Source organism: Lathamus discolor, chromosome 3 (genome assembly GCF_037157495.1).
Source record: "Lathamus discolor isolate bLatDis1 chromosome 3, bLatDis1.hap1, whole genome shotgun sequence".
Lineage (NCBI taxonomy): Eukaryota > Metazoa > Chordata > Aves > Psittaciformes > Psittacidae > Lathamus > Lathamus discolor.
This window is the reverse complement of record NC_088886.1, coordinates 23,071,870-23,096,984: the sequence shown is the minus strand read 5'-3', so window position 1 is coordinate 23,096,984 and position 25,115 is coordinate 23,071,870. Positions and strand designations below refer to the sequence as shown.

The following is a 25,115-nucleotide window of genomic DNA, read 5'->3' as shown; positions in this document are numbered from 1 at the left end:
GTGTCGAAGGCCAACTGACTTGATTCCAGAAGTGTGTGAACTTTCTACAGAAAGTTCTAGGCCATCAATCCTGTTTTCATTAAAACTCAAATGCATTGGCAGATCTGAAATGGTTTAGAGGAATAATTTTAACCTGTATGTTGGCTTTAGAGCTATGTTTGCTCTGATTATTCCATCTGTATAGTTTAGCTGATTATTTTTTTCTTGCCTCACCAGTGCTTCTGAAGACTGACTCATTGCCTGAGTTCTGAGACTGAATAGTTTGTACTCAGATACCCCCAAATTTATAGCAGTGTGGAAATATTGGCAGCTTTGAGATTGCCAGAAGAATCCTTCTGTCCCGTGATGTGTTTGTATCTTGTAAACATTCAGGCTATAATTTCACTTTGACAGAGTAGCTGAACTTCAGTCTCATATATCACTTCTCTTCCTTGAACTGGCTCCAGTATCATAATTAAACAGCTAATTTGGTCCTGGGATAGAGTCAGCAGGTGATCTAAGTAGCAATAATCCCTTGTCAAAAGAAGGGCTTCCTTCTTAGGAAGGTTAGTCTTACGTGTTTTCAGGTGGAGATGCATAAAGAAATATGAAACTGTTCTGCTCTAAGGGGATATAGATACTGGGCAGTACCAGTTGCAGGAAAACTTACCTGAATTAACATAATAGAAACTGCATGGGCAGATATTGAAAGGTTAGAAAGGCTGTTACTCTTAAGCACACATCTGAGTGCCTCTAAAATACTAAAGTTAGACCATTCAAAACAGTAAACTGATGGTTTTGGAGTTTACCCTTGTTTCCTCAGAAATCAGAAAGGGTTTTGAAGTGTCTCTGGAGACTGATCAGCAAACAAACTATGTGGCATATCTTTGTTTGGTGTAAGCCTGTTTGGTAATGCTAATCTTTGAAAGGGTTTATTATCTTCCACTGAAGAGGTTACTATTGATCAGTCTCAGTGCAAACTTCATGACACTGCGTGAACTGTATGTGCCTACTGATAGATGTAGGAGGAGGGAGCTCTGACAATGAGAGAAATTTGGAAGGCGTTTAGGGTTTGCTGTCTGACTCACAACAGTAAGAGTTCATTCATTCTATCAACAGGCTGTTTCTTACAGATTAGTAAATTGGGATTACGTTGCTTGAATTGAGTATTTTGGACGTGTTTCCAGGAGATGGATCAAACAGAGCAGTCTTGTCTGAGACTAGCTGGATTCTGATGATTCTAGGCTCTGATATTTTGCAACCTGTGGGTTTGAAGACTGCGCAGTATCTTGTGAAGAGCCTGTGGATATGGTGGCATGATGTAGAGAATGCAGTGTTTTCTTCTGCTAGTGAAGAGGCTGTTTGGGTCCTGTGTCCCTGCAGAAAAGACTTTTAAAACTGAATTTCTTGCCCAGCTGCAGTGCACTTGCCTATGGCCTATGTGTTCCTCAAGCAGACCAGATGAGTTCTGGGAGCAATCCAGTCATAACTTGCCTCTATCTGCTGAATGGCCACATAAATTACCGTAAGTTAGAGTAAGGCTTATTAGCATCAAATTATTAAAATAGGTTGTACCAGATACAGAAGACTTCCCCTCCTTACAGTAGCCTTGTGCTAGGTTGGCTTTAACATTGCTTTCCTTAAGATAACATCTTTAGTGTTTTTAGAGAGGGAGTCTTTGAGTCCAGGCATCTGACAGTAATGAAATCCTTCTGCCTACGTTGCTTTAACCTCTTGAATAGTAAGTTGTCCAATCAAGAAATAATGAAGGTAATATTTTTAAACCCTTTTAGAGAAGGGCTATTGGTGAAGTTTGTATCTGTGACTTTCCATGAAGATCCTGAAACTAAACAGATCCTGAGGTCATTAGGGGAAAATGTTTCTGAACTGTGAGTGGTGTGCTTGGATGTTCCAAGAAGTGGTGTTTTTTTTGAAGCACATGTGGCAAAATGAAGTTTGGTCATGTGCTTTTCCTAGCTTTTCTGCAAAGAGGCATTTTTTTGTCTTGAATGCAGTGCAGGGATTTATACAGCAGTAGTCTCCCTGGGTTGTTCTAACTGCTCAATAGTAAGGTTATTGTCACAACACAGAAATAAAGTTTGAGTGGCAATGGCTCAGAGTGCTGGGCTGCAGGCAGCTTCTGTGGCTGGTGAAGTCACTACAGCCTGGGACTGTAACTGCACACAAGCCACAGTTTTACTCAAATGACTTATTCCCACATGTGCCCTTGGTGGTAATTGCAGACTGTAGAGGTTAAATAAAATTAATTCTTTTTAATACGGTTAATTTTTGAAAGCTTTCTTAGTAGAGTGCAGGCTAGTTTTTCACGTAGGAGCTGTTTTTATTGGATCCTAAGCTGCAACACTAGCAGATCATAGGAATGGGATGCTTCTTTAGTCATCTTTCGTATCATTTACCTATAATGTGCACAGGAGTAGGTTGAAAAAGGGACAGCAAGATCCTTTAAGAAAGGTAGTTTGAAAATCGTTTATGAAACTAAAGTTGCTCAAGTTCTCAACAGTAAAAAGCTTTGTCTTCAGGTGATTGTTTATTAGCCTGGTTTCCTAGGGAAACAAAACTTACATTTAAATTGCTCAATTTTTTTTCTTCCAACTTTTGAACCTGCTTGGAATTTGGGCTGTGCAGAGGTGTCGCATCCTGCAAAGATCAGTTTTTACAAGCCCAACACAAGTGGTCAGCTAAATCTCTTATCGATGCCTTTGCTGATAGGAACAGATCACAACTCTCACTAAGTTAAAACTTCTCTCTGAGCAAAGCTATTTCAAAGCAAACCCTGCTTCAGTCTACTGTGAAATTGGCTACTATTTCATACAAGTCTTCAAAGAACATTTTTTTCTTACGACTTTAACTATATTTCCTGTTTTCTTAACACATATCCCATCTTGTTTTAAATGCTAAGGTGTGCTTGCTTGTCCTGTGCAGTCTTGAGTTCATTTTTGTATTGATATTGCAAACCCAAAGTGATAAGAGTCTTCATTGCCTGTGTCAAAGGAAAATGAAGATTTGGACTTCATAGCAGTGTGCAATTCTTTTTAGACTCAAAATCATGTGGTGATTCTATTCTACAATGACCTCACAGAACATAAGTAGCAGCTTGCACAATAGAAGATGAATGATTCAAGAAGATGACATGTTCTCTGGTATCTGCCTTGTGACACAGTTTGGGTTTATGGGGTGATGCAACACAGCAGAACAAGTTGTTGGGTTTTCTTTTACAGGAGGCTTTTTGTTCTGGAAAAAGCAACAAGCTTACAGGTGTGTAAGCTTGTGGGTTTACTTTGAGATGCATATACTAAAGACATGGAAATCTTGATTTTAAAACCTTTTAAAGGATGCCATGTGTCTAGTCTAGTCTGTGCATACACACTAGTGTGTGCATGAATAAAGTGATAGGAAGGACACTGCACACAATTTGGCAATTACAATATCAGCAGGTCAGAGACTGGCCTCATTTCCTGTACAACCTTTAAAGCTGTACATTAGGTATCTGTAAAACTATATCCATCCTTAAGGCTTTGTAAGTCAAAAAGGATGTTTTGTTTCCAGTGACCCACTCCTGGATTGATACAGTAACTGAGGCTTTGAATGCAAGGTCTGACAGGAAATACATGGTCAAAGCAGTGGCTATTAATTTTTAGCTTAGCTCACAAAGAAAGTAGTGCAGTCCCTTAAGCCTCATTAGCTGTTCTCTTTGGCCGCATTGAACAGCTTTAAGCAAAATTGATAGCCTTGGAGACTGGCAGCTGAATAAGAGACACAAATACGTCTTCTTTTTTTTTTTTTTCAGGGAAAGGTTAGCTGTGCTGTGTGCTCAATGGCTCTGCTTGGCCTGCTTTCTAGGAGGTGGGTGCAAGGTGGTTCTTAGCACAGTAGCAATGGGAGGCGAGGGCTGTGAATACAGTTGTGGGGTCGGACAGTGAGGGCGTAGAGCCGTTGAGGTGATACGAAGGGGATAGAGTTGTGCTTGTGCAGCAACCTGTTTGGTTAGTTGTTTTTTGTTTTGTTTTTTTTAGTGAACTGGGAAAGAATCCATTTGAGACAAGCAAAGTGCATGAGCTGAGTGGGACAGGGCACTTTGTAGTGATACCTTACACTTGCAGAACACAATCTGAGTTTAACAGCATGATGAGCCTAAACGCTGAGGTTTGGGGTTTTTTTTTGACTTGGAGGTGAGATGATTAGCAACCAGGGATCCTATGTTTGTAAAAGTGTATCTTTGCTTGGGGCCAAAACCTGGTGGTGTTAAACAGTTTCCATGTTTGTTGTTGCATTGCAAGGCTTCTAAGTAATAAATTGTTCTTGCTGGTTTGTTCTTAAGTCTATAGCTTGCGTAGCAGTTTTTATAGACAAGGAAATTGATGCTAACAACCTAGAATAGTTTTATTGGAGACAAAGTCTCTTGTTTCATTTATCTCTTTTCCAGTATGGGAATTGGAGTCATCTCTGAAGCAGGTCTGTCTAAACATCTTATAACTGGTTGCTCATAAGAGCACCTTCAGACTAGTGTGCATTACAGAAGTACTCATTCCTGTGAAAACAACATGCTGCATTTTGTGTGCATAGGCTGTGCATATACAAGGACAAGACAAGGAGGCTGTGTTATGAGCCTTGATATTGCTAAAGTCTGTTTTGTCACACAGCAGCACAACACAACATTAGCAAATCTGTGGCAAATCTGTTAGCTCATGCTTCCCTGGAATATTACTAAGGAAGCAGTTCAGTACCTTCTTTTTTGAAATATGCTACTTAGAAACTGAACATGCAAGTTGTAATGCTAGCCATTGTTCCTGCATAAAGTACTGTTGTAGCTATAATTGATGAAGGACATTAACAAGACAAGATTTGTTGCTGTCTTTTCACTCTGACTAGTATTTTGGGGGGTGGATACTGCTGCCTTAATATTACTTTTCCTTCATGTGCAAGACTGTTTTAAGTAACTTTTTCTTCCTTGTTTTTCTTATTGAAGTGAAAAGCCAGCTGCTTGCTAGCACTCTACCACCACTTTAGACAAACCTTGTCTTGAAATTCAACTAGTCTGAAATGTCTAATTTGTTTATGCTGTGCCTCTTGGTATAACAGAGGCATCTCAGATCTGTATAGTTCTTTACGCAAAAGAAAGGGGTTATCTGAGGAGTTAAAATTAGCCAGCGGCATTAGTAATGATAAGAATCAAATGATGTTCGTAGTGTGGTTAGACCTGGCTGTTTGCTTAAGTAATGAAACATATTGAAGAATACAGTCTAACTATCTAGCACTTCTCCTGGGGGGATGAAAAGAGGGGGAATAGCCAGGTTTGAACACAGGGTAACCTTCCAACTTGCCATTTAGCCTGTCTTCAAAGCTGGTTGTGGTATTTTACAGTCGTTGACTGCCTTGTCATTGGCAGTGTAGAGACCTCCAGACAACTTGATCTTGTTGTTTCACTATGCCTAAGATAAAGCTCTGATAAAAGATCAACACACTTGGATATGACCTTCGAAGGATTGTTTTATTGCTGCTTCAAGGCTGAATATGTTTAGGGACCTTGGGAAGATTTGTAGAATTGCTGAAAATAAAGCTTTTGAAAATACGGCATGTTATCAGCTGTCGACTGCCTTACAGTGCTGTGATCCTAAATGGCTGTTTAAAATACTTGGTCATAGCTCATGAATTTCCTGCAGCTTTGTTTTGAACTTACTGGAACCTTACTAGAAGTCAGAAGAGCAAGTGAAAAATCAGCGACTTAAGTGTGTTGTGCTTTCTGTGTTTTCAGACATGAAGCTCGCATCACTGAAAATGCAAATGTTAAATATTTGCTTCCTTCCTTAGGCCGGGTTGATGTCGACCATGTGATAACAAGGAAAATGCAGCTAATAGCAGAAGCTGAGGTAAATACACTTTAGTGTTTGCTTGTGGGGAGGAGCGGGATAATCGACCCTGAATGTCTTTTGGAGAGTCACTAGTCCTGGAACACAGATACCTTTATTCAGTCATAGCTTGAATGCCATGACTTTTATACAGCCCTCTTTCTTTCCTCCTCCTCTCCTCTGCACAAGTGGGACAGTATTATCAAATGCAGTTGTCTTACTTGACCCTGAAGGTTGAAGCCCAAAGATAAGAATGAACTTTGAGGCCTGTAAATAAAATGGAACTTCCCTTACTGCAAAGTTTGGTGGTGTGATTATCAGCTAGCCTGCTTGTATATTTAGTCTTTAAAATGCTCTGTGTCCTGCTATCCATTGAATAAAAAACAGTGTATATCCCACAGCTTCTCTTGCCCTGGCTATGGAGATGACCTTCCTGAGTCTTGGTCCCACCTTTGTTGTCAGTGAGCAATAACCTCAAATTAAATAGTGCTGGGTATTTCTAATATTGTTTCTGTGAGCTGCCATCGTCTTAGAGTACGTTAAGATGATTTATGCCCAAATTAAATTAAGTCAGCTAACAATGAACTGCACCCTCCTCGTTAACCATTGTTTCGTAGCACACATGTTCTTCAGGGCAAATCGTCCTGTTCTCTTACTTCATTTTACTGCAGAGAATTCCATGATAAGATGAAGTAATCTAATTGTGCCAGCCTTATATGAATTTTAGGGAGTAGTCGACTTGTGAGACAAAGAAAAATATCTTGAACCTTTGAGATGTTTTCCTGTTTTAGTCTTCTTTTTTCCACCTCTGTAGGTGGTGTATAATTTATAACAGATATAGCTAAAGTGTATTTAAATATGTTCTGCAAAGGTTGTACTGCTTTTTGTGCTGAAACTCCTAAAATTCAGCCCATTCAAGCGATAGTCAGCTCTGAATTCTATTTTGTGTGTTGTCTTCTCTGAATGATTCTTACTGAGGGCGTGATAGAGCAAGCCTCATATCTTTTCTCTGCAGACAAAACAGCCACTGCAAATCACTATGTTGGCAAAAGATGCTTGCACAAGAAAGCTCTGACTCGTAAGCACGTGTTGCTTTGTAAGTTCCAGGGAACACTGGTTGGGTGCAAGGGGACAACTTGATCTTGGATTTATTTTTTTTTTTCTTTCCTTCCAGGACTGTCTCTTGTTTCTAAATTTTTATTTTTTTTTTTTCTATCCACCAGCTTTGAGACATTCTGGTTTGTAGATAATGTTTTCTTAGCTGGAAAGAGGATGGAAGAAAACCAGCAGGGTCAGTGGCAGTTTAATTGCTGAAGTTTCTCCCAAAACATGGGGACTTAAGGTTTTAAACCCAGACTTAAGCAGCTTGCAAATTTGTTTGAGTGCCCCAAAGCTACAGTAATAGCTCTAAGGCTGAGTAAAAACCTCCTTCTATTGCAAAAGTCCTGGAGTGTCTGGCCATTTTGCTGTGTGAACCACTGAACAAAGGTTAACCACAAACCTCTTAGAGGATGGGTGTCAGAGGTCTAGACAGATGCTGACTTCTGCAAAGTGCTGGTCACTGACAGCTCCCACTGATTTAAATGGGATTTGTAGGTGCTAGGTGTTATTCATGCACAGGATGCTTCAGTGCATTTGCACTCTGGTCTGAAAATCTAGTCCTTTGTTCATCTATTTGCTGGGTTGAGAATGGTGTGTTCTGTCAGTTGGTCACGGCTGGATGTTGTTTCAGTGACTTAAAATTATGGAATCTGTTAGAATGAGTAAAATGCTGGGGAATTTTTGCAACTTTATAAGTACAGAGTTACTTCTCTTAACTTTCTCTCACTTGTGACCAATTACTGGCCAGCTTCTGCTTTTTATGGCATAGCAATCTTCTAATACTTGTCCCCTTTTTGGTTTTGTAACAATCTGATTCTTTTGTTTAAAACTTAATGGTGACGGCTATATGGATGTGCCCGATTCTTTGTCTGACTTCAGGCATGCTTTAGGAAACTTGGCTAAGTGCTGTCTATTGGGAGAAGCTACGAAGAGGCTTTTCTACACATTTCTGTGTCCATCTGTGCCCTGGTGTAGTGAAGGCTAGTGGGCAGCATGTTCTCTTTAGTTTCATTTCTTTGGTGGCAGGGTGCAATGCACTTGGTTTATTGAGCACCAGTGGTTACTCTGACAATTGCTCAAGTAGATTGCCCTTTGAATGGCAAAAGTAATAGTTGATAATACAGCATATGTTGTGCAGTTTTGTGGTACAGTTTTACAGTTACTATAGGCCCTATGCTCTGGTTATATTTTATTTAATCTAATGAAAAATGATGCCCTGCATACCCAATCTAAACATATGTACGTTGATATCAGCCCTGGAGGGTTGTATTAGGAGGGGACATTCTCAGCAGAGTGCTGACTAAAGGGAAGATGTAGTTGAAGGAAATAATTTCTGTTAAACTTGCTGGGAGGAGATTGGGCTGAAAAAAGGGGAGAGACTTAAAAAAAAAAAAAAAAAAAAGGGTTTGTAGGAATGAATAGTACTTTGTTTAACATGGAAATTTTAGGTTTCCAAGAGGAGCAGAAACTTCTATTTGACTTTTTTGGTAGGGATGTACATGCATGCTGTAAAAGTAGGCTATGCCAGAGAGCACCAGCTGTCTTCTGTTACAGGTTGTAGTTCTAAACTACTCAGGTTTTTTTCCCTTCTGTTTTTAAAGAAACAAGTCCACATCTCTTGAAGAGGCAATCCTCTGCCTCCCAGAAAAATGGTACCAAAGAGCAGCCAACTCCTAAGAGCTTCTCTTTCAATAAGCACTGGTGAAGCTTGTTTATTCTATACTGGCAGCTGCCAAATAGGGGAAAAATGTTTTTATTAAGTTAAATATTAATCTGCTTTTTCTACTGTGACTTCTGTTTCAAGAGATCTCTTTGGATCTGACCGCTATGATACAGCAGGAATGTCAAGTTCTGATGCATCTTCACTTCAGGGTCTTCTGGTTTTATGTGTATCTATATCTCCTGCCAGAGTGAAACTTGCTTACTTGGCTGTTGTTACATTACACAGTAGCATTTTGTAAGAATACATCATCTGTTAACGTATTTTGTTAATCTGTAAGTTTTGCTTCTCAAGAGAGCTTTTTAGCTTAGCTTTGGGGTTTTTTTGTGATCTATTGTACAAAACCAATCCAAGCATGGCTGGAAAGTGAAGGATCTGTCATGGATGACAAGTGTCCATCGTGGAAACAGACCCTTTAAAACATAGCTGTGGTATGAGGTCTGTATGAGAGGCAAACGTATCCCTGCTCCAGCTAACGGATGCAGTTTCAGTTAACTGTCTTTTCCTCCTTTTCTCAGACTTTTACCTGTTCTTTTTAAGCAAAAAAACAATGCAGCTGTGTCTTTCTTTAGCATAAATGTTAGGCACTGAAACATAAACGCTTACTGATGAAAGAGCTCAAGTGTCACAAATGCCTTTTTGAGGGAAAAACAAACTTTTGTGTGCACAACTTCCAGCCTCTCTCCTTGAAAATGAATTTCTTGGTTTTATTACATTCCAGCCTTAAAGATTAGGAAGTAAGTAGCAGTTGGGACTTCTGAAGGTGGTTGGGGAAGCAGACATGTTCCTAAAGCAGCTAATCATTAGGAAGATGAGATGAAATGATAGATATCATGTAGGAAAACTTGGACCTTGAATCTGGAGGCCAGTTGAAAATTCCAAGCAAAAGGATGGTCAAACGTTGCTAGGAGGGACTTGCATGAAAAAAACAGAACACAGGATGCATAGATTTGAAGTAATGTCTTGAAACTTGCCGATTTCCTGTGCTGAAGATGATGGTTTGAGAATGCGCCAAAGCATTCTCGAAAGGCTTATGGTTCAGAAACTCAGTGGTTAGCTTTCGTTCATGCTTCATCGCTATGCTCTAGTATTGGGAAAGCCATTTGGTGTCTGAGAACTTGGCATTAAGGAACTGAATTCTCAGAAGTCTTATAAATCACTGTCTTCTGAAGTGCCAGAGATCTTGGGGGTTTAGATTCCCAAAGGTCCTGCTGCAGCAGGGTGAGCACATGTTGCCTTTTTCTTTCATAGAGGAAATACATTTCGCCTACTTTTTTTTTTTTTTGTCATAAGAATAACACTTAAGCCACTGTGCAAATGTCAGGATCCTTTCTGCATATAAAGAGAATTTGCATTGCAGCAAAAAGCTTTCCAGAGTTCTCTGCAGCACTTTCTGCAGAAATAAGTAACTGAACGTTTTTATTAAGTTTCTCCTAAATGGATCTAGTCTTAAAAATTCTGCCTGGGGTGTGGGAGATCAGGTCTTTGAAAGTTTGTGATGGACTGAGTAGCAGATTAACTATATTTCAGACAGGAAAATACATGATTGAATTACACGTGCTCATCTTTAGGCAAGATGAAAGGGGTGTAAGAATATCATCTCATTTTGCAATCTGCCTTTTGAAGATTAACCATAGCCCTTGTCTAGATAACTTATTATTAGGAGAGTTAAGTAATGTTTTTCTTTTTCTAGAAAAAGTCTTTTATCAGGTGAAGGAAGCAGGCTCTGAGCAGGGTGGCCTCTGCTTTATCCTCAGCTAATTATATTTTTTTTTTTTTTTATTTTTTTTTCCCTCTCCCATTTTTCAAAAAAGATGGTAGAGAAGGGTGCTCATCTCTGGCTTTTGATGCGCCCTTAGAATTTGAGGCTTCTAGTAAACCACATAGAATCATAGAATAGTTAGGGTTGGAAAGGACCTCAAAATCATCTAGTTCCAACCCCCCTGCCATGGGCAGGGACACCTCACACTAAACCATCCCACACAAGGCTTCATCCAACCTGGCCTTGAACACCGCCAGGGATGGAGCACTCACAACCTCCCTGGGCAACCCATTCCAGTGTCTCACCACCCTAACAGGAAAGAATTTCCTCCTTATATCCAATCTAAACTTCCCCTGTTTAAGTTTTAACCCGTTACCCCTTGTCCTGTCACTACAGTCCCTGACGAAGAGTCCCTCCCCAGCATATTCCTATAGGCCCCCTTCAGGTATTGGAAGGCTGTTATTAGGTCCCCACGCAGCCTTCTCTTCTCCAGCCTGAACAGCCCCAACTTCCTCAGCCTGTCTTCATACGGGAGGTGCTCCAGTCCCCTGATCATCCTCGTGGCCCTCCCCTGGACTTGTTCCAGCAATTCCATGTCCTTTTTATGTTGAGAACACCAGAACTGCACACAATACTCCAGGTGAGGTCTCACAAGAGTAGAGGGGCAGGATCACCTCCTTCGACCTGCTGGTCACGCTCCTTTTGATGCAGCCCAGGATACGGTTGGCTTTCTGGGCTGTGAGCGCACACTGCAGCCGGCTCATGTTCATTTTCTCATCGACCAGCATCCCCAAGTCCTTCTCTGCAGGGCCGCTCTGAATCTCTTCTTTGCCCAGTCTGTAGCTGTACCTGGGATTGCTCCAACCCAGGTGTAGGACCTTGCACTTGTCATGGTTGAACTTCATAAGGTTGGCATCAGCCCACCTCACAAGCGTGTCAAGGTCCCTCTGGATGGCATCCCTTCCCTCCAGCATATCAACCGGACCACACAGCTTGGTGTCATCGGCAAACTTGCTGAGGGTGCGCTCAATCCCACTGTCCATGTCATGCTTCAGAAGTTACTTTTGTCTATTAAAATGAAAGAAGAAAAATAAGAATAGGCTGAGAATGGTTCAACATTGTCACAACTGGCTGTTAGTAGAGAAGATACTCTATGTAAAGCTGTCCAAAGAAAATGGAATGTAGGAGATTCAACTGGGATATCTGATCCCATGAATTCTTAAACTTCAGTCCTGCTGCCTACCAGGTTTTTGTCTCTCACTGCTCAGTCTAAATGCTTAGCAATGTTACTCTGTCCGTTGCTCTCCTAAAATTTTTCTGTGCATTCTTTAATTTTAGTGGTACCTGAAAGTTTTCATCCAAACAGTGGTAGCAGTGGCAGGGTAAATTTGGTCCTTCTTCCTACAGTCACATCATTGAGATCACCTCTGTTAGGGTGTGAGAAAATCAATGGCGATTGCTTAGCCACAAGCACAAGAAGGTCAGTTTTCCCCTTAGTAACACTAAATGGGCGTATAAGTAAATCATCTTGTTTTGTATGCTAAGGATGTAACTAGTTAAAATTGAGAAATGTTTCCTGGGGCTCATGTATCAACCTTCTTGGCTCTCTAAATGTGAAATACTCACCCCTCCAGACATACATATGAAGATCAGTGTGTTTGCTTTGCCTCTGTGTTGCATCTGATGAAGAAGAGATATGTTATTATTCAAAGTTCTTTGGCCTGAGGTGTGTGAACAGGACAGGATAAGCCCCAGTCCTGTCGAAGTTGGCTCCAGCTGTTGGCAAATGCTGTAGGAATGTTTTCTTGATGCCTTACTTTGTCCTGCTCTGGGATAAAAAGAAATATGAATGTTTAAAAAATAATAATAAAAAAATTCATCCAGATTGTTAACCACTTTTCTGCTGTGTTTTCACTGTCAGCAATTGAAGCCAGCTTTCATGAAGGAAGTGGACAGTCACTTCACAGAATTTGTGAACAATTTGGTGGCGAAATCGGCACTCCTGGATTCCTCATCTTCAGCCTCCCTATTCCCAGCTTCCTGTTCAGAGAAGGAACTGCTCAAAGCCAGGTAAGTCAATTTTAAGGTGTTCCTATAATAAGAATGTTGCCTGAAAGCCTTATTTCCTTTCTTATTTCATTTCCTTTCTTGTCTCAAATGTTCTCCTCTTTGTTTGCAGGACCTTGAGGGCCCCTCCAGAACATGGGAAGATCTTTACTGCCAGGAGGTCCCTTTTAGAGTGAGTAACTTAACTCCATGTTTTCAATCAAATTGTTTGAAAATACTCCAGATAGCAAACTAACTAGGCTTTAGTTCAACGGGCTCTCCCCACCACCACTTGTGCCCTTATGTTCAAACCTATGTGGGCTAATCTGTTCAAGCTTCTCTGTTTCTAAAATGTCTACTACTGCCTTCAGGTTTCCCTGAATGTAAACCTTAATTACAGTCCTCTCGGTATTGCTGAGATAATGGCTAATTATCCTTTGTCTAAGGATAAACCAAGGATGTGTCTGTGTAGACTGGCATTCAAATTCTACATTAACTTTACTCTCCTGAATTGGGATAGCAGTGATGTCATCTTACCCCACTGTGGAACTCTGAAAGCTAAACTGCTGGAGATGTGATGTGATGTACTATGGGAATGGCCTTATAGCATTTGAATTTCTCCCTTAGTGAGCTGTTTGAAGTAAGTCACATCAGGACGATCTACCACATGTTCATCGCTCTTCTCATTGTCTTCATCCTCAGCACGCTTCTAGTAGACTTCATTGATGAAGGAAGGTAAGAATGCTTCAGAAATACAGGAATCAGGGCTGGGAAATGCTTGCTTCCAAGGCTTCAGAGGTACATGAAACTGCAGAGAGGAGCAGAAAGAAGGGGGCATACTTCCTTGAGATATTGTTGGAAGAAGAGTTTTAAACTTTATATGCTTTGAATATATGCAGAAATTTGCTGTTAAGGGTGTATGGTAATTTCAAGCCAGATATTAGGAATATCCTGCAGGTATTCCATGAGAATTGTGGCCAGCACAACTTGGCGTAACGTGCTAAGTTCATCCCAAGACCAGCAAAAAGAGGGGGTCATTACTGAATATAGACTGGTTTAGTTGAATATATTTATTAAAGTGGTAGCTTTCAGCTGCTTGCATTGCTTGAAGGAGGGCTGGGTTTAGAAAAACTCCTAATATTTCAGCAGTCCTTCCTCTGCTTAAAAATGACAGTTCTGCAACATACTTTTGATTAAATAAAAATAGAACTTTTTCTCTAGAGAAAAATCTCAAGGATATTGGCACAGACTGTTAAGACTCTGCTTTGCAGGTAGCCAAAAGACTGGTTTCCTCACGCTTGCCTGTTGCATTAAACAGTATCTTGGCAAGCTGTATTCCATGTACACAAGTAGGATTACATGTTTATCTTGTTGATTATGTGATCTTCAGTGTACAAAACCAGACCTGTATCTTCATTATAATAATTGTCCCTCTTGTCTAGGTATAAGAACAGGCTCGTGCACCATTAAATATTATTTAACTGACCCTAACTTAGTGTATGGACATTGGAGGAGAAAAGATACTTACCTCTAAAACAAATAGGGTTGGATTCTCTGATTACTTAAAATAGTGAGAAAATTGTTTCTGTGTTCTCTGCTAGATCTGATAATTTGAATCCGGTTTGCAAGTGAGCCTCCACATGGGAACAAATAAATTGTGTTGGTGTGCTTAATACTACGTTCTAAGCTAAGGTCAGAAAAGAGGAGCCGTTTATGCGTAGGAGCAGGCACTGGTGACTTTGATAGTCAGTAAGGTTGAAGATCCTTTAGTTTTAAGCTTGATTAATTAGCCAAAGTACCCACTGCACACCAGTTGGAAGTATTTGTACTGACCATCTAATGACCTTAAGCCTTTTGGGTGACCTCTAAACTGAATCCATGTGGAATGCCTACAGATTTCACAAAGCAGAATTAAACTAGGTTTAAGTTCTGCGTGTTAAAATATCTCCATGCCTATAGAGGCTGGGAAAAGCCTCTTTAGATGTTAAACCCCTGTGAAGAACTGATTCTTTGTGTAATAGTGCTGATGTCCTGGGAGTGTTCCTCAAAAGCTCTTTTGGACCCTGGTTCAGCAATGGGTTGCTTAGTCACATGCTTGTTCTTAGAGATGAGCTTGAGCATACTTCTAAAGCACATGCTGATCTTAAAGACGTGCTTAAGCCCTGTGGGATTTGAAGGTAAGCTGTGCCTAACAGCACTGATGGCATGAGTCCTTTGTCTTTCTCTTTCTGATGGGCTTGTGGTTGGTCACTTAAATCGGCCACAGACTGCCCTTTGTTTCTGAGCTGAAAATCCCCACAGTCACTTCTCTCTACACTGTCAAACAATTATCATGTGGAAGCTTTGCATTTTGTGGCCTCTTAGGGGAGTAGAAATATTTCTAATGAAACAGTGGGTACCAAATACTGTCTCTTTTCTTCTGCCTTCTAGGCTGGTCCTAGGATTTGACCTCTTGGTCTTTGTTTTTGGAAAGTTCCCAGTCGTCTTCTGTACTTGGCTGTGCATGTTCTGTGCCACAGTTATTGTTCCGTACAATCTTTTTGTCTGGTGGGCCCAAGGCTATTGCAGTTCCTCTCGTCGGGCAATCCGCTCTCTCTGCTATGGAATGTTGTTCACAGTGTTCCAAACAGCTGGACTTGGATTGGGACCAACGTATATTGCTGTATCATATGCCCTGCCTCCAGCTTCTCGTTTCATTGTAATACTGGAACAGGTAAGTCCCTACCCAGTTTCTTTGGATATATTGAACCTTGTTTTCAAAATGGAAAGTGTCCTTTTTCCTAAGGAGTCAAGTGTTGCTTTTAGTCATTAAACTAAACCAGGGCTGTAGATGGAGTTTGTCTTTGACTTGAAAACAGACTTACATGCAGCAAGCCTACTGAGAAAAAGTAGATAGTAAACTTAATTTTAACTTGGAAAATTTGTTTGGTTGGTTTGTTTACTCTGTATTTAAGATTTTGTTGTGGGGTTTTGCTGGACATATTTTAAGGCTAAAATTCCATTGATTTCTAGTTGACTTGTGGATTTCTAACTGCTTAAATCCATCTTTAAGATACTGTTATGCCATAGTTCACAAGGAAGCTATGATATTCCTCTTAAGAAAAAAATAAGAAAAAGGAAAGCGGAAGTACATGGTCAGCAAGTGGTTCCTGTTTCCCTTTCTGTTCCCAAGAAGGAACTGTCTTTGACTGTAGTCATAACATTATTGAAAGTGGAATTCTCTTTTCTGGGGGAAGTGGGAGGAAGAGTTGCAAGAGTGTAGAAGACTTGGTCAGACCATGGAGTTACAATAGGGATGGTCAGAGATGAGTGTAGGTTTGAAGAATTAACTTTGGATTAGCCCCCACTTTGGTCCTTCAGTGTGAAATAAAAAACCCTGTTTGATAGCTGTGTACTATTTATGCTTGGTGCCACATTATTCCAGCATGGTGGTAATTGCTGTAGAACACATCTAACTTCAAAGAGTCAGTTTCAAGTCTTTCCTTGTAAAAGGGGTAAATTAGAGAGAAGCAAAGATGTTGAAGATGTTGCTTTAAATGTTTGATCCAGTCTTTATTGAGAAGTTTGGAAAGTGAGAGTGCTAAACTGCTATGTTCTTGGTCTTACAGGTTCGTCTTGTTATGAAGGCTCATTCATTCATCCGGGAAAACGTACCCAGAGTCCTGTGTTCTGTAAAGGACAAGTCCAGTGAGTAACTTGCTGTCCTTTTTTTTGATAGCAGTACATAACCAGCTCTTGTTTCCCTGCAGTTGCTCTGAGTTCCCTTTCTGAACTGGAGAGGTAGGATTTGAATAGGTGATTTTGGATGGAGGTGTCACGAGGCTTTAAGGTGGCCTTCTTCATCATAATTTCAGCGTAAACCTTTTTATTTGATATTAGGCAGTGAGCTAGACTGTTGTTCAGGTCTAAGTCATCTCTGCATCTCAAGTCTTTCTTCAACATGATTCCTTATTTCTGCTTTTAGGAGTAAAAGGTATTTAGAGGCTGCCTGCACACCTCCAGTTCAGTGCTCTAGTTGAAATGACAGCAATTGTAGAGGCACAGAAGCTCTTTCAGCAAGGCATGCCAGAGCAGAACATTGAACCCACATGTTGATACAGGCCTTACAGCTTCATCTTTCAGGGAAATAAATGTGATACCAGAGTGTTAGCACTGCACTACTGTTAGTCACCCTCACTTGTAAACTATGCTTCATGGCAGTTCTGTCTGACAGGTCTTCTTGATTTGATTTATTTTCTGCAAATCCCATACCTTTAGTTCCAGAATGAAGTTTTTTGATGTGGTAAGGGTTCTATGTTATGAAAGAGTACTGGGAAACTGAACCATGAGTAAGCAAAGAGATTGCAGAGTGTTCTTTTTTAATTTTTATTTCCCTCTTCCAGGCACAGTACCTATTCCCAGAATTTCTCAGTACCTGTACTTCCTCTTTGCTCCCACCCTCATCTACAGAGACAACTATCCCAGGTAAATGTAAGCAACACCAACAGAACATCAAAGTAGTCTAAAACCAGAAGCCAGCATTAAGCATCACTGGATGTGATGGATTAAATTTATTTGTTACAGCTTTCATAAACATGTAGTTAAGTCAGTAACATGGCAAGGGCAGGACCTGGTCATGAAAATTCGCTCTAACCACAATAGTATTTTGACTTTACACTTCTGGTTTTATTTCTTTGGGAAGTACACTTGAAACAAATTAAGAGTGTACTACAGAGTATCTGATGATGCACAGTGCCTGCAGTAGGCTTGTATGTTGTTTTATGTGGTCTAATAAGCAGCCCTGCCTCTTGGGTTTGAGGAGGCAGGCTGAAGCCTTTAAAACTGGGAACTCCCAAATTTTTCTGTACTTTGCTGGGTTGCACTTTGACAATTGTCAAGTCAGCAGTCCTTTACGTGACTATTGGGCAGCTTACCACCTCCTACGTAATTGCATAATGCTGCCCTCCAGATACTTTTCCATTTATGGAATTGCCATAGTTGTCTTGCTCTAGTTGAAAGGGGGGAACCAGCAATTTGGCAGACGTCTCTTGGATGTCAGGAGATTAAGAACTCTGGAATTCAAGCCCCATTTTTTCTGAGTATAGGTCAGTAAAAATCAGTAACTGAAAGGAGGTCTTTTCTGCTTTGAGCTCCTATTTAGATGTGATATGATATGTTCTTTTTCCTAGGAATCCCACAATAAGATGGGGCTATGTAGCTACCAAATTTGCACAGGTGAGTAGTGCAGCTTTCTGAAGAATGCATTTTTGGAGATCATCTAAACTGTGTTGCTCAGCAGTTCTCCCTTTGGCATTAAATCATTGTTTACTTGGTGGGGGCTTACCAGAATAGAATACCTTTTAGTGACTAAAAAGAGAAACAGTGATTGTGCTGCATTAATGGTTGTGTCAAAGGGGGAAAAAAAAACCCACAAAGTAATCCCTTTAAACAAGCCTTTAGATTCCATTCCATACAAACAAAAGCCACATGTACGTGGGGAGTGCAGTATCCATGTTCTGGCCCTCTTTCTTTACACTACTACTGTACTGTAATGCACTGGCACAGCTACCTGTCAGCAGATATTTGGACCAATTTTGAAATAACGAGGCCTGGGGTCCAAATCTTCAGTGCTTATTTGAGCTCAAGGTTGACCTCACCTTCACATTTCCGGATATGAGCTTCAATAGCTTCTTGCGGATGTGTTTCCAAGTAGTGGCTTTGTATGAAACGTTTACTTTCAGACAATGCATTCATGGTTTAAAAAGCAAAACAATTAAAAGGCATGAAAAGGCCTTTGGCTGCTTGCTCTTTGGCAAAAGAGGGTGGCAAAGCATACACCTGTCTTACAGCAGTCAGAGCACTTAAAGCAGTGACTTCCATTTTGACCCTAATCCAAAATCTGGATTCATTAGCCAGAGAAAGCCTGAGGTGATTTGGCCTGTAAACATCCCCTTTGGGATAAAAGAGAAGTAAGCTTTAATATTTGAAAAATACTTACTGTAGTTAAATCTGTTTTATCTGCCCTTGTCTAGGGCCTAGATCAAGGGTACCTTCTTTGGCCTTGGCACAAATCTTCTGTGTCATAACTTCTGAATTGATAAGACTAGGAGAAACTTAGAGCTGCTGTAGTAGTAAAGAGAAGTTGATTCTGCTCCTGGTTTTTAATGTGCTACAAAGATGGTTGTGGCTTGCTTTCTGGCTGGACCCTTAGGGAATTTTGTTGACAGCAATGTAAAATAAATTATTTCCACTTGTTTTGGCAGATGCTGTTCCTGTCCCAGAGCTGTCAAGTGGTGATGTGTTAATTGTGCATTTCTCTAATGGAATCAAATTTTCTTTTTTGTTCCAGGTGCTTGGTTCACTTTTTTATGCCTACTACATCTTTGTGAGACTTTGCATTCCCCAGTTTCGCAACAGTAGTCAAGAAACCTTCAATCTTCGAGGGCTGGTCCTCTGCATCTTCAACTCCATTCTGCCAGGTGTGACCTAGATTCATATGTGACTTTTATCTTTATGGAAGAGGCAGAAGGGAGGGGAAGTGCTTCATGTGAGATGCATTCATGACAGGAAGAGATCAGCAAAAGAGGTCTTGTGAACAGACTTAAGACAGCATTGTGGTATTAACCTTTAGAATCAGCAGCACAAAAAAACCCCACCAAAACTTGGGTTTAAATTTAACTGTCTTCAAAGTCAAATTTTAGGCTTTGTGGAGCCCTAGCTATAATGCTTTTGCTTTTTTGTATAGGTAGTATAAAGTTCATCTGTGTCAGTACCTATAGGAGCAGTCTTGACTGTATTACATGCTCTTGCTTATGACTGGGGGAAAACACTACAAAACCAGCCTGGATCTACCTTGTTTCTAGGTGTACTGATTCTCTTCCTGGTTTTCTTTGCGTTCCTTCACTGTTGGCTCAATGCGTTCGCTGAGATGCTGCGCTTTGCCGATAGGATGTTTTACAAGGTAAGAAGAGGAGTCACAGTTTATAAAGCTTCTAAAATTCTTTTTCCTAATGAAAAGAAAGGGTGGTGAAATTGAAGACTTGTTTTACCAAAGCATCCACAGGGTTTTGCTTGGTTTATGCTGCTAGGACTTAGATTTGTTGCTGTGCTGTAAAACCAATCTGACTTCTATTTGGTGGTCTGAATTGTTTTTAAGGTAACATACTCTGTGAGCAAAAAGAACCAGCCCGTGGTCCTACTCAGTAGCTCTGTTCACACTCTTTATTCTTTATCATCTTAGCCACTGCAGTTTGAGATGAAATCAAACTTTGGTATACAGAGCAGAATGTTGAAAGTGTAACGGAAAGCATTATTTCATGGCAGATCTTGTTATGTTTGCTTGGTATTATTCAGATCAATATTTTCCAACTTGGCATCCTAGAAAATACCTGTAGAATTTTTTATGGTTAATGACACTTATAGTCTTTCAACTGTGCTTTCAGGACTGGTGGAATTCCACTTCCTATGCAAACTACTACAGAACCTGGAATGTGGTAGTACATGACTGGCTCTATTACTATGCCTACAGGGACTTCCTTTGGGTGAGTAACAAGAAAATGTGTTCTTTTGTTTTGTTAATTAAACATTTAACTACTTGGGAAGACAGTGCATTTGTCAAGATGCAGCATCACTGTCCACTGAGAAGCAAAAAAATATCTTGCCTCAGCTGTTGTGGTTAGCCACCGTGCTTTTTAGAGGTCCGTTGCTCATTTCCAAGTCTTTAATGTCTGCAGAATGTGGATCTGAGATGTAGAAATGTGAGGATTGACTCAACAGCCTGAACTGATGTTGCATTATTTTGATGAGCTATGGTATATATTTCATGAGTGGGCTCAACATGAGTACTTACACAGGAGATCAGAAATATGCCTGAAGAAAAACACCTAAAATGCACAGTGCTCTGTAAAGCACTTAGCATTTCATGTATATCTAATATTTGGTATTTTTCTCTCTTCTAGTTTTTTGGTAAGAAGTTCAAAGCAGCAGCTATGCTATCTGTCTTCACAGTATCAGCTGCTGTGCACGAATATGTTCTGAGCATCTGCTTCGGCTTCTTCTATCCAGTTCTCTTTTGCCTGTTTATGTGTTTTGGAAGTAAGTTTCAAGGAAGAGTGTATGTGAGTGGGTTGTGAGTTTTGTGGTTTGCTGTTTTCTAAACAAGCATGATTTGCCCTTCTGATAGTGATGGCAGTTATCTAGGCACTAGCACATAGAACTGTTTCTTGTCCAAGAGTTCCAGTTTTGAGTCCAAACTTTGTGAAGGGATTTTTGCAACAAAGTAGCTCAGTAGATACATTTACACACACACACACTCTGGGTTTGCAAGCTTAAGACTTATATGAGTAAGGTGTTGATGGAGAGGAAGAGTACTGTATATGAAACGCTGCTGTTCATGTGACCGTACCTTAGTAGTGCTTCCTCTTTGCCACATCTTAGTTGAATTGTCAGCAGGAAGTCTCCCTCTTTGGAGTTATAGTGATAAGTATGATTTTGCTACTACAGTGAGGAAGAGAGTCCATTTAGAAATTAGAGCTCTTGCATTTCATTTTAGGTTTTGAGTTAGAATGAGTTACAGGGCTCTCAAACCCTAAGACACCTCTGCCAGCATGTCTTGGTTACTAGTATAATACAAATGATATTGATCCCCAGAGGCGTACAGCTGGGCCAGCTTATTGACAGACTTACTGGAAGTAAATGTCAAATCAGCTCATTATATTTGCTCTACTGCCAAGCATAATCAGATTTTCTTGCACTATACTGACCTCATGGAGCATCCTTGTTGCTCCAGAGGTGAAACGAAGGGAGGTAAAGATCCAGGGAAGTCAGTTGATCTTTGATTCTTTAATCCTTATTTTGTTTCTGAACAGTGCTTCTCTTTTTGTCTGTTTCCAGTGGTGTTCAACTTCATCCTTAATGACCGTCGGAAGGGCCCCATCTGGAACGTGATCATGTGGACTTCCCTCTTCCTGGGCCAAGGTGTCATCATTTGCCTCTATAGTCAGGAGTGGTATGCTCGCCACTACTGCCCTGTGGAAAATGTGAGTGACTGATCTTTCCCATGGGGTAGCTGACCACACGAGGGGCTTGCTCCTTCTTGCTGTGGGGACAGGGCAGAAGTTAAATGGCACGAGTCTTTCTGGCAGATGTGTCAGATCATTTAGAGTTATTTAGTCTGGAAACTGCCTAACAAAAGTGCTTTCATTAGTGCTCTTTCTATGCTAACAGTATTTCACTACTTGAAACTGAGGGTGTGTTTTCCTCAGTTTAATTTCTGAGGACATAAGCCAGTACTTGTGAGTATGCTAGGCAGTTCAGGCTGTGTGAATGGAACTGCAGCAGTTCGCTAGTGAGGTCAGTAGAAACCTTTCTAGGAAGCTCCCAAAAAACAGAGCCTGTTGTGTCTCTTCCAGCTTAGAGTGGATGGCAGTGAGAATTGGTTGCCTGTAAATGGTCAGTTTGGGGTTTAGTTGGTGTTACTTTCTCTGACTTACAACTCATTTTCTTGGTACCAGTTTCTGTTCTATGTAAAACTTCTTGCTGTCCTAGTTGATTGCAGCTTTAACCCAAGGTATCCTCAGGCAAACTGCATTTTAAAAGTTTGGTTTTTCTCAGCTAAGAGTTTACCATCATAAATGACTGGCTTCTTGACACAATGTACTACTAGACGCAGCATTTACCTGATGTATCAGAACTGGGGGTAAGGTGGATGGCAGGCAAACAACTTGTGGCTGTAGCTATGCTTCCATGCACTGTTTAAGTGAGGATAAAAATAATAGGGTTGCAGGGTGCAGAAATGCAATTTGATCTTTCCCATAGGGAAATTAGACTTCAGTGGACCACATGCAACTGTTGGCCTGTGACTAACTTACTGCCTCTCCATGTTTTGCAGCCCACATTCCTGGACTACTTAAAACCACGCTCGTGGTCATGTCATATGAAGATGTAAAAATGGTGTGCTCTGGCCATGTCATCACAGAATATCAGAGTTGTCCTGCAAGTGTTTGGACCAGTGACCTAACTTACTATGGATTTTTCTAAGGGAAGTTGTGCCTCCTGATTATTGGGGAGAAACTAATTTTTTTAAACATTACTGAGGCAGACCAGTTGACCTGGTTTGCAATAGGCTTTAGGCAGCATCTAGTACGTGCTGTCTCACTTTGAGCCATTTCATGCCAGTAAAACATTGAGCTGAAGGGTGTCTACTGGAATCCTACTCATCCAGGGGTGCCCCCCTGTTGCTGCTCTTCTGGACAACAGATAGGCTAGTCAGATTTGCTAGTAGCTCATTGTTGGCATCCGTCCACCTACATCAGCCATCCCTTTGCAATGTTTTTTTTCCCCCCTTTTCGTAACAGGATGTCCACAAAACTTGCATTCTTCATCATCCTGTCTGCTGCTATGATGTGAACAAGTGGCAGAGCAACAGTGTATTTGCCTCCTTGCTCTGAAGATAGCCAAAGTATTCCTGGATGGCTTTGAACTGCGTTCAGTGTATGTTAGCTGCCTACAGATTTAAAATGGGCAGAGGAAGAGGGAATTGTAGTTTACTTGTGGCTGCATTGGAGAACCAGGTTCAGAAGCAGGGCATAGTGTGTGAAGTCTTTTTTGACTTTTGATGCTGAAAACTTGTTTTCTCTGTATTCATTTAGTCCTTGACTGACTTAATAGCATTTTTGTTCTCTGAAGGCCCTTGCAACTCGGGGAATAGTTTTTCTTCTAGTTCTTCCTTTCTCTTGCTTCAGATAATCAATTCTTTTAACAGAATTAACTTGTAAAAGAGCTTTTGCTTTAATTTGGCAGATGTACAAGTTGTTAAGGTTTTCTTTAGTAAGAGATTTGAAATACTACAACCCAGCTGTAAGAAGATGCAATCAACTTTAAGGTACATAGTGCACTTTCATGTGAAATGGCTACGTCCGGTCTAGTATGCCAGCACGCCTTAGTGCCTTTTGCCAGTTTATGTTGTAGCAGCTTCTGACACTGCCAGTGGGAGATGAGGGTTGACATTATGGCTGGGAGCAGAAGCTGCTTTTTCATCTGTCCGTGTCTGTTCCTGTGTCAGTGGAGGCTTCAAGTGAAGATCAGTTTTCCAGCTATTGGCACCCTCTGTCTGAAGAGGGAGGACATCCTCCCATACAAACACATAAAAGCAGAAGCATTATATGAGTTTGGTGTTTCAATTTCTATGAATTAGGCAGAGTCCCTTCAGTTTCCTTGTTCTGACAGATGCTAAACGCAAAAGGGAGCTAGAATCTGGGTGCATAGTATCTCCAGTTTTGCTGGAACTGCAGCTCCCCTTATTGGAGAGAGATGGTAACCTGATGGAAGTACCCCTTAACTTTGATCATGGGGATTTTTGAATTACTCAAATGTTCTTTATTGGCACTTTTTGTTAATGGCTTTTCTTCACTGACTTGGGGCCTTGGTATTTGATACCAGCAGTATTGGGAATGCTTATATCCTGATCCACTTAAGACTGTCTTTTGGGTTTCTATTTTTAATAACCTGAGCCAAAAGTAATTTCATGAAAGCTAGGTAACACTCTTCCAGGTCTTTAGTCTTCTCTAAGAAGGAATCCCACTCACGCCTGGTGAGAACATTGTGTCAGGTCAAATTTGCCAAATGCAGTGTTTGTGTATGTGGCTCTCCTCTGAAAATATCCTGCTAGAACTTGTTTGTTGAAACAGCTGGGTTAATTTCAGAGGAAGGGGCTCATGTGCATACTCAAACTTGGCAGTATTTCTATGTAAAATCCTTAGAATTAAATTGATTACTCAATCCTGAATATTTCTCTGTACCTTTAGTGGGAGGAAGGAACAGAAGTGCTGGAGCAACTAAGGTTTCTATTTGGAAAAAAAACCCAAACAGACCAAACCGCACCACCCTTTGGCCAAACCGCTTTGTTACCTCCTTAATGCAGAATTAAATTTAGTCCTGTACATTTTAGTTGTGGTGCTCAAAACACTAACGTGCAAGATGTAACTGCACTCAGTTTGGGTGTGAGGGATTAGGGACTTATTTGCCTCTCAGTGCCTGTGTCAGGTCTGGCTGCTGTCTTGGTGTTCTCAGAAGGAGATCAGATGATGGCACTTTGTGCCAGGTTCTGGTGTTTCCCTCGCAGCTGGCACTGGCGTATTCCTAATAAAGGATATCAGCATTTACTGTGTCAGTGTTCTTGCTCTTTGAAGCCTGAGGGCTTGAGCATCTGGCAAGCAAAAGGCAACTAGAAAGGAATGCTCAGCTGTTGGAACTAGCCTTAGTTTTTGACAGGTTGAGATTTTTAGCCTTGTAGATCAAGGCATCCTTCAACCATGCTGTCATGACATTAACAATCGGGATTAATTTCAGTTTCATGGGTGGTTGTTTTTGTTGGGTTTTTTTGGTTTTGGGGGGATTTTTTAATTGCTTTTGAATGTGGGTTCATTGTCATTTTTCTCAACAGTACTGAAGGGGAAGTGCTAAGTCTTTTGCACATTGCTTGTTTAATTAGTCAATTATACCATGTTTGTTTGAGTTTCCTTAGGCTGTGAGTGCCAGAGGTAGCAGTATGGTGTTCTGGTCAATAATGAGGATGCTGGGGTTCAGAACCTGCCCTTTACAGATTCTTAATAATACATACATTTTTCTGTGGCTCTTTCCAATGCAAGAACTGTACAGCTTG

At 40.7% G+C, this 25,115-nt stretch overlaps 1 protein-coding gene across 6 annotated transcripts in view; it reads left to right on the top strand.

The window, feature by feature from the left end:
- SOAT1 (sterol O-acyltransferase 1) overlaps nucleotides 1-24,615 on the top strand; it is a 30,411-nt gene extending 5,796 nt beyond the window's left edge. For 5 of the 6 annotated variants that reach the window (XM_065674087.1, XM_065674084.1, XM_065674085.1 and 2 more), the window contains exons 3-16: nucleotides 5,809-5,867; nucleotides 12,351-12,499; nucleotides 12,609-12,668; nucleotides 13,103-13,210; nucleotides 14,906-15,188; nucleotides 16,084-16,162; nucleotides 16,858-16,939; nucleotides 17,644-17,689; nucleotides 18,804-18,933; nucleotides 19,318-19,415; nucleotides 19,897-19,995; nucleotides 20,413-20,548; nucleotides 21,347-21,492; nucleotides 22,344-24,615. In XM_065674087.1, the coding sequence (XP_065530159.1) occupies nucleotides 5,809-5,867; nucleotides 12,351-12,499; nucleotides 12,609-12,668; nucleotides 13,103-13,210; nucleotides 14,906-15,188; nucleotides 16,084-16,162; nucleotides 16,858-16,939; nucleotides 17,644-17,689; nucleotides 18,804-18,933; nucleotides 19,318-19,415; nucleotides 19,897-19,995; nucleotides 20,413-20,548; nucleotides 21,347-21,492; nucleotides 22,344-22,400 (1,532 nt within the window). In that variant the 3' untranslated portion in view covers nucleotides 22,401-24,615. Of the gene's footprint in view, nucleotides 1-5,752; nucleotides 5,868-12,350; nucleotides 12,500-12,608; nucleotides 12,669-13,102; nucleotides 13,211-14,905; nucleotides 15,189-16,083; nucleotides 16,163-16,857; nucleotides 16,940-17,643; nucleotides 17,690-18,803; nucleotides 18,934-19,317; nucleotides 19,416-19,896; nucleotides 19,996-20,412; nucleotides 20,549-21,346; nucleotides 21,493-22,343 lie in introns of all 6 variants that reach the window. The other variant, XM_065674086.1, reaches the window with a different exon arrangement.
- Nucleotides 24,616-25,115: the final 500 nt, after the last annotated feature.